Source organism: Xenopus tropicalis, chromosome 8 (genome assembly GCF_000004195.4).
Source record: "Xenopus tropicalis strain Nigerian chromosome 8, UCB_Xtro_10.0, whole genome shotgun sequence".
Classification (NCBI taxonomy): Eukaryota; Metazoa; Chordata; class Amphibia; order Anura; family Pipidae; genus Xenopus; species Xenopus tropicalis.
Window position 1 is genome coordinate 73,440,858 of NC_030684.2, and position 12,419 is coordinate 73,453,276.

The 12,419-nt window shown below is 40.2% G+C and overlaps 1 protein-coding gene across 2 annotated transcripts in view; it reads left to right on the top strand.

Annotated features, from left to right (window-relative positions):
- Positions 1–12,419, top strand: part of notch4 (notch 4) — a 49,510-nt gene that overhangs the window by 10,339 nt on the left and 26,752 nt on the right. For both annotated transcript variants that reach the window (XM_031891253.1, XM_031891254.1), the window contains exons 3-10: positions 550–674; positions 2,576–2,911; positions 3,011–3,133; positions 3,825–4,055; positions 8,392–8,544; positions 8,660–8,845; positions 9,536–9,649; positions 10,955–11,068. In XM_031891253.1, coding sequence (XP_031747113.1) covers positions 550–674; positions 2,576–2,911; positions 3,011–3,133; positions 3,825–4,055; positions 8,392–8,544; positions 8,660–8,845; positions 9,536–9,649; positions 10,955–11,068 — 1,382 coding nt within the window. The remainder of the gene's footprint in view (positions 1–549; positions 675–2,575; positions 2,912–3,010; positions 3,134–3,824; positions 4,056–8,391; positions 8,545–8,659; positions 8,846–9,535; positions 9,650–10,954; positions 11,069–12,419) is intronic.

Sequence of the window (12,419 nt, forward strand, 5' to 3'; positions counted from 1 at the left end):
GTGAAAAACCACCTACGCTGCTTCAAATGAAAGGTCCGTTCCTCTAATCTAAAGTGGTGGCCTCTAGTGCGCTGATTGTTTTTCTGGGAAAAAGAACATCCCCTACCTGTTATATCATCTGTGTCTGTGTCGCCAGGCTTCGCTGTGTTAAAAACGGCATAAAATGAGCGTAATTTTTTTTACACATTTTTTTCTTCCGCCGCAACTTACGTAAAATAATGGCGTAAAATCTGGCGTTCGGACAGCGATCTTCTCCATTTATTTTACACAGCTTTTTATGATGTTTTTTCAGCTAATTTGTTTTACACAGCTTAATAAATAAGCCCCTACGCAAGGACCCCACCAAAGATTAGGAGTCACATGCACTGGGTTCTACAGGGAGTTGCTACTGCACAGAAATTCCTTTTATGAACTAGCTTTGTAATTTTTTACTAGCAATAGGCATTTCTTCCAATAAGCAAGCAAAAAGTAATTTTCCTTATTCTTGTAACCTGATGTATGACATATAAATGTATGTATATAAATTCTGTTTTTCTATTTTTACTATAGGTGTCCTGATGGAGAAGACTGCACTTACAGAGATCCTTGTCTATCAGTTCAATGCAAAAACGGGGGCTCTTGCTATCGCTTCTCAGCTACTGACTATCGTTGTCAGTGTGAAACTGGATGGACAGGTAAATCAGGGCAAAACTGCATCTTCTAGTTTACCACTTATTTAATATGTTTAAATTCAGGGTTTCTTATCAAAGACAGATTTTGATGGACATTTAGGTGTAATACACTTGTTGAGATCATATATTAGAACTGTCTTCCATGTATCCAACTTCCAATTAAATATCTATGCAAACAGTTTACACACCAATGTATTTCACCTAACTGTCCATCAAAATCTGCCCCGTGCATGTTGAGAAATGGACTGCCGAGAGTGGAATACATCTTGATTTTGGCAAATGCCAGAGGTGCTGCTGTAATATGCCATAGAGTAGACAGTCACTATTTAGTGGACCAGTGGGGGCTGTTTGGGCCTCCGTGTATTTGAAATTCCAGGGCCTTTTTTGAATCCAAGTCCAGATCTGAATTAATTAATTTAGAACAATGATCCCCAACCAGTGGCTCGGGGGCAACATGTTGCTCACCAACCCCTTGGCTGTTGCTCTCAGTGCCCCCAAACCAGGTAGTTATTTTTGAATTCCTGACTTGGTGGCAAGTTTGGTTGAATAAAAACAAGATTTGCTACCAAATAAAGCCTCCTGTAAGCTGATAGTGTGCATAGAGGCTCCCTAATAGCCAATCTTAGCCCTTATTTGGCTCCTCCATGAACTTTTATGATGCTTGTGTTGCTCTCCATGTCTTTTTACATTTGACTTGTTCCTGCTCATGAGTAAGAAAGGTTGGAGATCTGATTTAGAAAGTATGGCTATGGGATAAAGCTTATCCCACATTTTTTTATTTTCGTGATAGTTTCTGTATTTAGCAACTCAGAGTATAAATATATTTTTTAAAGATTTTTTTTAATCTCTGTGTCTATTACACTGGAATTGATATCATACATAAATTTGCTGTTTCTGTGCTGACCTAAGGTGTTTGTTTGCTTTCCAATGAATACTGTCTGCAGGTCATTTCTAAGCTTGTCCCCTTGGAGCATCATAAAAGGCTTGTTACCTGTACCTCTGCTAAAGTACCTAACTTAGATATAATAGACCCAAATATCCCTGAGTTTTTTTTTATTGATCCACCTTCTTAAAAGGCAAGATAAATCACAGGGCAACATTTTGCTAACAGCTTCTTCATGTTATGACTGCTGTTTTTTTTTTGCTTGTGCCACTGATGCTTGTAATTGAGGATCAAGTATAAACCCCCGTCCCCTTGTGCTCATGGGTGTGCTCCAACTAGCCAGTTTATCTGAGGAGGTACAAGGACCCACCGGCCCCAGCAGTGTAGGCTGTCAGTGCACTTGCAACACTGTCTCTCTGGGCTCATGTGGCATCACTGTGTGGGTGTAGGCAAAGGAAGAGCAGAAATGGAAGATTAAGTGGGAAGGAAAAAGTGCGCTAGAACCTTCCTTGCATAGGCCATCTGAAAATCATATGCAGAGTTGGTATCTTGTATATTTAGAACTGGACATAATCAGTATTGTACTGGGGTGTCAGGGGACAACTAGGCCTGGCACTTTAGGGGGCCCCCACCCCTGTCAAGAGCTTCTCCAACCAACCCAATGCCACCCCCTCTGCCCTCCCCACACGCAGTGCTCATGTTTTTTCCCGTTGTCCCACCAGCCCAGTCTGACCCTGGACATCAAAACTACAAATAGTAGTTATTAGCACATTTGTTCTTTAAATGGTTGCACAGAACTCAGAGTAACATGCAATATATTTCTTTTATAGATGCACAATTTTGAACCTACAATAATCCATTTTAGTTCAATTTACAATAAAATCAATTATACCAAATGTACCCCTAAAATAATTATTATTTTCAATATTCTCACTCCAGCTTACCTGGATGGTTTCTGCAGGTTTGTATGTGTGTGTGCTTTCTGTGATATTATAACACACATGGTATCTTCTTCAAACAGGCAAGAACTGCGAATATCTTGATTTCTGTACCCCGAACCGCTGCAAGAACAATGGAAAATGCATAAATATGGTACCGAGCTTCCGCTGCCAATGCCCAATAGGCTTTGAAGGTGAGTCTTGCGAAAAGGATGTGGATGAATGCCAAGCAGCAGATACCTGCCGGAATGGTGGAACATGTGAAAACCTGGTGGGTTCTTTCAAATGTGAGTGCCCAGAGAGTTACCATGGTACCCGCTGTGAAATGAGAAGAGGAGTGTGTGCAGCAGACAGCTGCCTAAATAAAGGAAAATGCCAACAAATGGAGTTTTATAAATACCAATGTGTGTGCCCAACAGGTGAGCAACTATATAGGGCATGGGAAAAGCAGCACAAAATACAGTGGAAGTGGAAGCTACCTTGCTAATTCTGTTACATGTTTCCATTCTCATGTTTAGGGTATACAGGTTCAAAGTGTGAAGAGAATATTGATGATTGCATCAACCACAGATGTGAGAATGGGGGCTCCTGTAAGGATGGGCTTGGCAAATATACCTGCCAATGTACCCCAGGGTTTAAAGGTGAGAAAAGTATTGTCCCCTCCATCGGTGCTCTTCTTTTACAGTACAGGTATAAGACCCCTTATCTGGAAACCCATTATCCAGAAAGTTTCAAATTACGGGAAGGCCATCTCCCATAGACTCCATTATATACAAATAATTCTAATTTTTAAAAATGATTTCCTTTTTCTCTGTAGTAATAAAACAATACTTGATCCCAACTTAGATATAATTAATCCTTATTGGAGGCAAAACAATCCTATTGGGTTTATTTAGCATTTATATGATTTTTAGTAGACTTAAGGTGTGGAGATCTAAATTACAGAAAGAGCCCTAATCCAGAAAACTCCAGGTCCTGAGCATTCTGGATAACAGGTCCCATACCTGTACTATATATAATATGATATATTCATTATACAGACCCTTTTATTTAAATTATGGATACAATTTTTCTTCCTATTCTATATTTCACATGCTCCCAAGACTAATGGCACATGGATTGTTTTCTCTGCTGTCCTAGATACACTGCCTTCTATCCCATCTCTCTGTGTGTACTGACAGATATGGGATCAGCCGATTTGCAGCACAGAAATGCTACAGTATTCCTTTTTCATGCCAAAATCGTATACACCTGCCAGTATACATGGATGGGGTGAAAGGCACATCAGGTTCTCTCCTTTCACTCACCAACCTTCTCTACCTGCCTTCTCAGGTTGGTACTGCTCAAATGACATTGATGAATGCCAAACTCCCGCCATCTGTAAGAATGGTGGGACATGCCAGAACATTCCTGGTGGGTACAAATGTGTCTGTGTCAATGGCTGGGATGGCGACAACTGTGAACATAACATTGATGACTGCGCAACTGCAACCTGTGCAGAAGGGGCTACCTGCATTGATCACGTGGGGACGTTCCTCTGTATGTGCCCTCCTGGAAGGATTGGTAAGTGGATTGTTATTCATACAAAACTGTCTATCGTGTCTATATGCCCCTTAGCGTACAGTCCAGAGAGAATCTTGAGCTAACACGTGTAACGTTTATACATAAGGTGCCAAATCTATGAGCCAAGAAAATATATAACCACTAAGCCCCCCTCTGTGTGGCCCCCCACCTGTCTGGCTGCTTTCTGTAAGCTTTATATGGTATCAGTACTGGCCCCCTGCATGGTTCTCACCTTAGATTCAGGCTGTAATCCCCCTGTAGTGTTTAGAAATATAATCCCCTGTGTTGTTCACATCTTTTAATCTCTAAATTGTTCACCCCCTGCAGTGTTCACACCTCAGGCTTACACTGTAATCACCCACATTGTTCCCCTGTTCCCACCTCAGACTGTAGGAGCAGTAGAAACCCACAAATAAACCCTGCACACTACAAAAAGAACATATACTGAGGTGGTACTGCAATTAAAACGTTTTTTAATATATAGTAATTGTGCAAACTGTAGGAGCAGTGCCAGCACACAGCCAGCATAGGACAGGCAGAGTATGGCACACACAGGGAGCATAGGGCAGGCAGAGTATGGCACACACAGGCAGGTTAGGGCAGGCAGAGTATGGCACACACACAGGAAGCATAGGGCAGGCAGAGTATGGCACACATAGGCAGGTTAGGGCAGGCAGAGTATGGTACACACACAGGCAGCATAGGGCAGGCAGAGTATGGCACACACAGCCAGCATAGGGCAGGCAGAGTATGGCACACACAGGCAGGTTAGGGCAGGCAGAGTATGGCACACACAGGCAGGGTAGGGCAGGCAGAGTATGGCACACGCAGGCAGGTTAGGGCAGGCAGAGTATGGCACACGCAGGCAGGTTAGGGCAGGCAGAGTATGGCACACACAGGCAGGGTAGGGAAGGCAGAGTATGGCAGGCTTTTGCTGTACTACCACCATTAATATGGGTATGGTCATATGATAACACGGGTGTGGTTTCAAGTGGGTGTGGTTTTAAAAAGGGGAGTGGTCAAAACTGGCTTCCATTAATGGCCCTTCACCACGTAGGATGGAAAAATTCCGGCCCTCTGCACCACAGAAGTTGGACAGCACTGATCTAGGCCAGTGATGCCCAACTGGTGCCCCTCCCTCTATGTGCCCCCCCAACCTGTCTGGCTGCTGTGACTGCTTGCCTTTGGGTAAGCCTTAAATGGTATCAGTACTGAGATTAACTGGTCCCCTGCATTCTTCACACCTCAGATTCAGGCTGTAAACCCCTGTATTGTTTAAACACATAATCCCCTGTACTGTTCACACCTGTTAGTGCCTGCATTGTTCACCCCCTGCATTCTTCATATCTCAGGCTCTGATTGTAGGCGCCCACATTGTTCACCTGTTCATTGTTCGCCTGCCCTATGCTGCCAGTGTGTGCCATACTCTGCCTGCCCTATGCTGCCTGTATGTGCCATATTCTGCCTGCCCTATGCTGCCAGTGTGTGCCATATTCTGCCTGCCCTATGCTGCCAGTGTGTGCCATACTCTTCCTGGCCTATGCTCCCAGAACAATCTAAGTGGCATAGATCCATCCCTTGTAAGTAGAGGAAAGAACACTTCAAAATCAGCAAGGAAAGGCCTTCATTGACAGTCTTCCAAGTCTGTCTATAGTTTCCACCCTGACTGAATTTTCTTAATTTTCATCACTTGTTACAAAGTAAGAACACTTATTTTTAACAGAAATAAACTTCTAAAGATTACTTTAAGACCACAGACTTCAAAATGTGATTTGAACGTTTGTATCTGTTGCTCAAGTGCTTTCAAATAAACTATAGTTTACAAATGTCCTACTTTATATGAGAAAGGTTTCATTCTATAGTTATGTAAGAAACCATAAGTTACATTTGACCTTGGTTTATATCCCTGTATAAAAACTAATCAAATATGTATTTTTGCCCTATTCATATTGAATGGCTGCCCCCATTGCTACACAGCAGGTCATTTATATAAAATATTGTAGTGTTGCTGAATCAAACCCACAATATTTACCAGTGCAGGGTAACAGTAAATTATAAATTATTCATAAAAAACACTTTTTTGGTGTTACTGTTCCTATAAAGCATATATGACCCAGTGCCAGGTGCCACTCCCACTCATTACCCCTGGCTGGCCTGTCACCATAACATCCCATCATCTGCTTGGTACATTGCTCCTTCTACAAGTCCACTCCTCCACTCACTTGCAGAGTACAGTATAACCTGTTTGTGATTTTTAGATATTTTCTGTGTCCACTATAAGGTTCCAGTTCCTCTTGATCTATTGATTTCCAGTAGTGCAGTACACTGTTGGAGCATTACCCATCATTTCTCTATTGTTCCTTGAGAACTATTTACACCAGCACTGAATACTACTGGAAATGCGCTTTGCTTACCAATAAATAAAACTAAAACCCCATCTGAATGCCTGACACATCCTTCTAGTAATGTCATCTCTGCTTTATGTAAGTTTCATTCTAGAAAGAAAGAGAATAGGCAGGGGGTTAAAAGTTACATATGAGTGGGGAAAAGATCTGATTAAAAGATAAAATAGTATGGAAGTTTTTAACCTCAGCCAGCCTATTGGTTATTATGCATAACCAACTGCAGTTATTTAAGGTGGGAAGGGCACAATGAAAAAAGTAAAGGGGGCATAACTTTTGTCTAGGTTATAATGGTTACAGTTTCATAGTTAAATTGGGTTAAAAGGCCATCAACTTCAACACTTCCAAACAGACCTTAGTGTACACATGTGCACTATACAGACCAATCTATACACTTACATATATAGACTATATATAAAATAATTTAACAGATGCTTAAAGGGGACATATACCATACATTTTTACAATGCACTAAACCATGTAAAATAGAAGTAAGTGCTTTTATTTTAATACCTTTGGGCTCAAATATGTCCATAACTGCTTGAAAACCGCTCTACCAATGCCTTTTTCAAGCTTCCAGTTTAAACTCTTCAGTATGTGGCTGGGAGCCGCCTGCCCTGATCCACTTCAGTAACAGAGCAGCAGCTACTTAAAGTGCAGTGAATATGCATAGGGTGGGCGGGGCTTTGCGATATCACAGGCAGCAGCACAACAGAGAGACACAGAAGAAGGAAACTGGGAGGGGGTTTCCCTGCTACTGTTGAGTAAAGCCTGTCAGTCAGTGCTGTGACCACTTCCTGTGGGAGACTGAAGCGACACTCCTATCTTTAATTTTGCTCTGGCTTCTGACTTGAGAGGTTGTGTATGCAGCTCTCATATAATGACAGTTTTAGGAGGTAAAATGCTTTCAAAACATCTTTCTTTCTGCATCATTTCACATTTTGAGGGAGGATGAATATTATAACTGAATATGAACTTTATATAAAATGTCTCCTTTAAATTCTTCTGGGGTGGCAGATGCTCTAAGAATAAATTAAGCAATTCTAATGTAACTTTTAGGGGCAGATTTATCAAAATATGAGTTTAGAGCTTAATACATAAAAACTCACCCAAGTTCTATTCATTCCTATTGGATTTTTAGTAGTGTATTTATCAACGGATGAAAGTTAGAACTCACCATTTGATAAATACACTTATAAAAATCCCATAGGAATGAAAAGAGCACAGGTGAGTTTTTATGCATTAAGTTCTAAACTTATATTTTGATAAATCTGCCCATTAATGTAACATTTTCTTAAACTGTGCTTACAGAGGGGAGTAGCCCATCTTGCACAGATAATATTTTCCATTAATCCAGGTTCACAGATCATTAAAAATATCAGAAAACCAATAATAAACCAATTTCAGAGGCCAAACTTGTGACTGTACTGGGATAAGCTGGGGCATACACGAGCTGTACCATTAGTGTGCATCGGTAACTAATTGTTCCCTGGCAGTTAAATATCTATTTCTGGTATAAAGACTTTTTTTGTCATATATAAAATTTTTACCATCTTTAGCTAGACACATTAGGTACTAGCAATGTTGTCAGCTGGAGCAGAGAAAGGCAGAGGTGTGCATCCCCCTATGTTCTAGAGGTGTCTGCTGTTCAGTGTACAATATTGAATTCTGTTGTGTACATAGAGCTAATACTTACAGTTTTTGTTTAAGAACAGAGTTAGCAATAATGATATATTAAAAAAATGAACCTAAAACATACCCTTGATGACAAACAAATGGTAAGACTAAAAGACACTTATGATCAGAAACACAAATAATAACTTAACTCTAAATTCTGTTTCTTTGGGATTAAGATAGTAAATAATATTAACATGTAGTTTGTTTTAAACATGGTTTGGTGAGGGTTTATAGATTAAGTTGTCCTGTCATCCCAGGTCTGCTGTGTACAACCCAAGATGGCTGTGTTAATAACCCCTGCCACCCAGAAGCTACCTGTGACAGTCAACTAACATCAGTTGCTCTATGCCGGTGTCAACCTGGATATACTGGCCCTACCTGCCACCAGGATCTAGATGAATGCCAGCTGGGTAAATGTGATAAGAAGACTTAAGTTTATGCTGAGGTCTTTTTTCTAGTGTCTCTTCCTTTAGTACTGTATTATTTGTTGGTTTTTTTTCATCTCTCTATTTTTTTTCCAATCAGGCTCGTCCCCGTGTGAACATGGTGGGCAGTGTGTCAACACGCCAGGTTCATTTTATTGCAGCTGCCCTCGGGGGTTTACTGGAGCAAGGTGTGAAACTGTCCAGGCTGAATGTCAGCCAAATCCTTGTCACAACAAAGCAACCTGCCTGGATCTGCTGGGACATTTTGAGTGTTTGTGTGTTCCTGGTAAGGCAGAAATATCACTGCATAATACTACTGCTAGTGATGAGCGAAATGTTTTGGCAGGCTTGGATTAGCAGCAAATTTCCACATTTTGCCATTGCTGTTTTTTTTTTACAAAATGGGCACAAAAATTTGCAGAGAAAAAATTCCCCACGCGACAAAAAAAATTTGCGTTTGTCGACACACACAGCAATTTTTTTTACGGGCGGCATTTTCCCTGTTATGTAAATTTTTTCAAAGTTCCGCAAATTTTGTCACTGAAACGGGAAAGATTCGCTCATCACTAACTATGGCTGAATGAGAGAAGTATGTGAAGGCATTTAATGCAGGAAAACTTTGGGGAGCTTAAAATTAGGGTCAGCAGGCCCAAACTGGCACTGATTCTGACTGCCAGAGGGGCTCCTGTAAGATGTCATAGACAGTCACTATTGGGAGGCTGTTTGAGCCTCTGTGTACTTGAAATGCCAGGGCCTGTTTTGAACTCCAGTCTGGACCTGAGGATCAGGGACTAAATAAAGAATAAGTAATAATAAATAGAAAAGGTATAGGTGATTGCAGGAAAACCCAGACAATCCCATGACATGGAGATGAGCAAACACGTATGGTAATCCATTTTATTCTGTTGTCGTTCACCTAACAAAATATTTTTTGGTGATTTCATTGATCTGAAACATCTGTGTTTGGCACATTTAGGATACAAAGGGGAGAGATGTGAGTTGGAAATAGATGAGTGTCAGAGCTCTCCATGTCAGAATGGGGGAAGCTGCACAGATCTGCTCAATGACTATATCTGTTCTTGCCCACAAGGTATGCCTACATGTCTCCATCCATATTGTTTTGTGAAAAGAGTTATAATTTTAAAATATTTAAGGGGGAGCAAACTACACCCATGTTTAGATGAACCCCAAGATCGGGAATGTGTGCTCTAAATATTAATTTTAAATGAAGACCAAATTAGCTTTATTATTTATAGACTGTGTAAAACAGTACTGGAATGGATTTTAGCACTTCCTCCAAAACCAAGTCAATGGCACATATTTATCAAAGGGTGAACAGACATTATATTTTACCAGAGCTCTCCATGTATAGGATTTTTAGAGTTTTTGGCTGTAGGACTGTGGTGAACCTTTGCTTTACCCTTTAATAAATCTAACCCAGTATTTGCAAAAGGGAATAATTTAATTTAAATTCCATCTTAATGCAAGCTGTGATAATTAGATCCATCCACTCCTCTTTATCCTACTGGAAAGAATAAAGGAAAACTCAGTATTCATAAGGTGACTTTATAGGGGTAATATAAGATTGTTCCTCACATTTTACACCTTATGCAAAGGCAATTGATCTGTACAATTAATACAGCACTGTCTGCATTTAGCAGTGCTTAATTCATGATGGGCAGCATATAGGTGTCCCCTAGTCCGCACCCAAGGTTCACAGGGCTTCACAAAAAGCACTAAGGGGCACGACTTTATAAATTGTTAAATTACCCCTTAAGAGGACTGTTAAAAATTGACAATGCTACATATGAATTGGTAAAATATGCAATATTATACTCCCTGGACCCCACTGTTCCTATAAACTGTGACGGTGAGAATCATAATAAACATGATACGCAATGTGTCAAATCAAAATTACTCACTTGTAACTGCCTGGCCAATCATATATACCTTTTGGGCCATCCTTGGTTCTTTCCAGAATGAAGGCAGCAGTGACTTATCATAAGAGCTAGTCAGTGTTCTGGTCCTCAGTACAGTGGGGCATATTTTAAAAATTACAAATATCGCTTTTAGAATGGGGAGATGGGGTACAGCAGGTAAAACAGTCCCTTTAATATAAAATAAAATTAACAAAAGCTTATTTATATTTAAAGACCAACCATGTTTCCAAAGAACTGTTCATTGAGTTCCTATAGAATATATATATATGTATATTAATTGTTTACATGAAAGCAGATCTAAATAAGTGCGGCACATTCTAGTTTACAGGAATCATGGATAATGCATCCATAAACTACATATCCTTGGATTTTTCTCATTTTTCAATTGTTTTTTGTATGCTGAAGATATGAGTTAGGAATTTGGTAACACTGTGTGCAACTTTCCTTCTTAACAGGATATCAGGGACCACAGTGTGAAGATGATGTTGATGAATGCAGCAGCTCCCCCTGTAAAAATGGTGGGCAGTGCCATAATCAACCAGGATCTTACAACTGTAGCTGCCCTGGAGGTAAGAAAAAAGCCTTCTAGTTGCTAAAAAAAATTTTAGTAGCAAAATGTCTTTAAAATGTAGAAATATGACAAATGACAAAGGACAACAGTCAGAAGTAAAATGCATTAAATACCTTTAAATTTGCAATGTAATTGACCTTTGTCCATATCTGTAAAATTTGGGTTTTGAAGCTGTATTTGGGTTTGGTACAATCTTGATACAGCCATGTTGGCGCTAAAATGCCACCAGAAATCTGAACATAATTAAATAAATAGCTCCTGTATGAAACAGGCAAGCTGTATTAGCTAAGACATTTACATATGGATCTAATCAAGAGAATGTGCCAGGTGATAATTAAAACCTACTCTACCTGCCAGGTAAATAGCATTGAGCACATCAGGAAGGATATAATGGGGACATCTGCGTTTGTATTCCAACCTACAGTCACATATAACACATATATACTGCTTGCTTCTCACCAGTTCAAGCTGTATGGAGGAGTTTAACAATTAGTCACAAGTTATTGGTTTTTTAAAGTTAGGAAAATATATTCAAAATATGGAAAATCTGGAACAACTGAAATTCAGTGTAGTGTCATTCAACGTGGTGCAACATTGAAATTACCAAGAATTACCTTCCTGCCTAGTACCGGTACTCTGACATACTTGCTATTTGTACTGTGGCCTATTGGATAATTGTGTTGCCACCATTCACTCACATATCCAGGAATAGGAATGGATTAGTAACATTTTAAATGTAAAGAGACGCTATCCCTGATGTCAGCAAGTAACGACTATAAGGATACCCATATCCACTATACTGAGGCTACTAATCTGTTTAAATATCTCCCTGCCCTATGACTTTCCCTATACTATTCCCTGGTGCAAATTTATTGTACATAATTCATTTGTGTTGATCCTAGTTTGTTTTTTGTTCTTGGCAACAGGTTGGTAACAAAGAGATTACCAAACTGGTAAACTATAAGTGACAGGGCCAGAACAGCATTTACTTTTACTTTTAATCATTTATATACATTTATACAATTTGTGTGCTCTTGTGACCGCCTTTAAGGTGGCCATACACGCACCGATATTATCGTACGCAACCTCGTTTCGTACGATAATCGGTGCGTGTATGGCATGTCGGCGAGTCGACCGATATCGCAGGAAGCTGCCGATATCGGACGACTCGCCGATCGGACAAGTTTGAAAATTTTGATCGGGCGCCATAGAAGGCGCCTGACCAAAATTCTCCCTTCAGAGCTGAATCGGCAGAAGGAGGTAGAAATCCTATTGTTTCTACCTCCTTACCTGCCGATTCAGCCCTGAATGGTGTGTGGCGGATCTTACGATGTTTCGTGCGACCGATG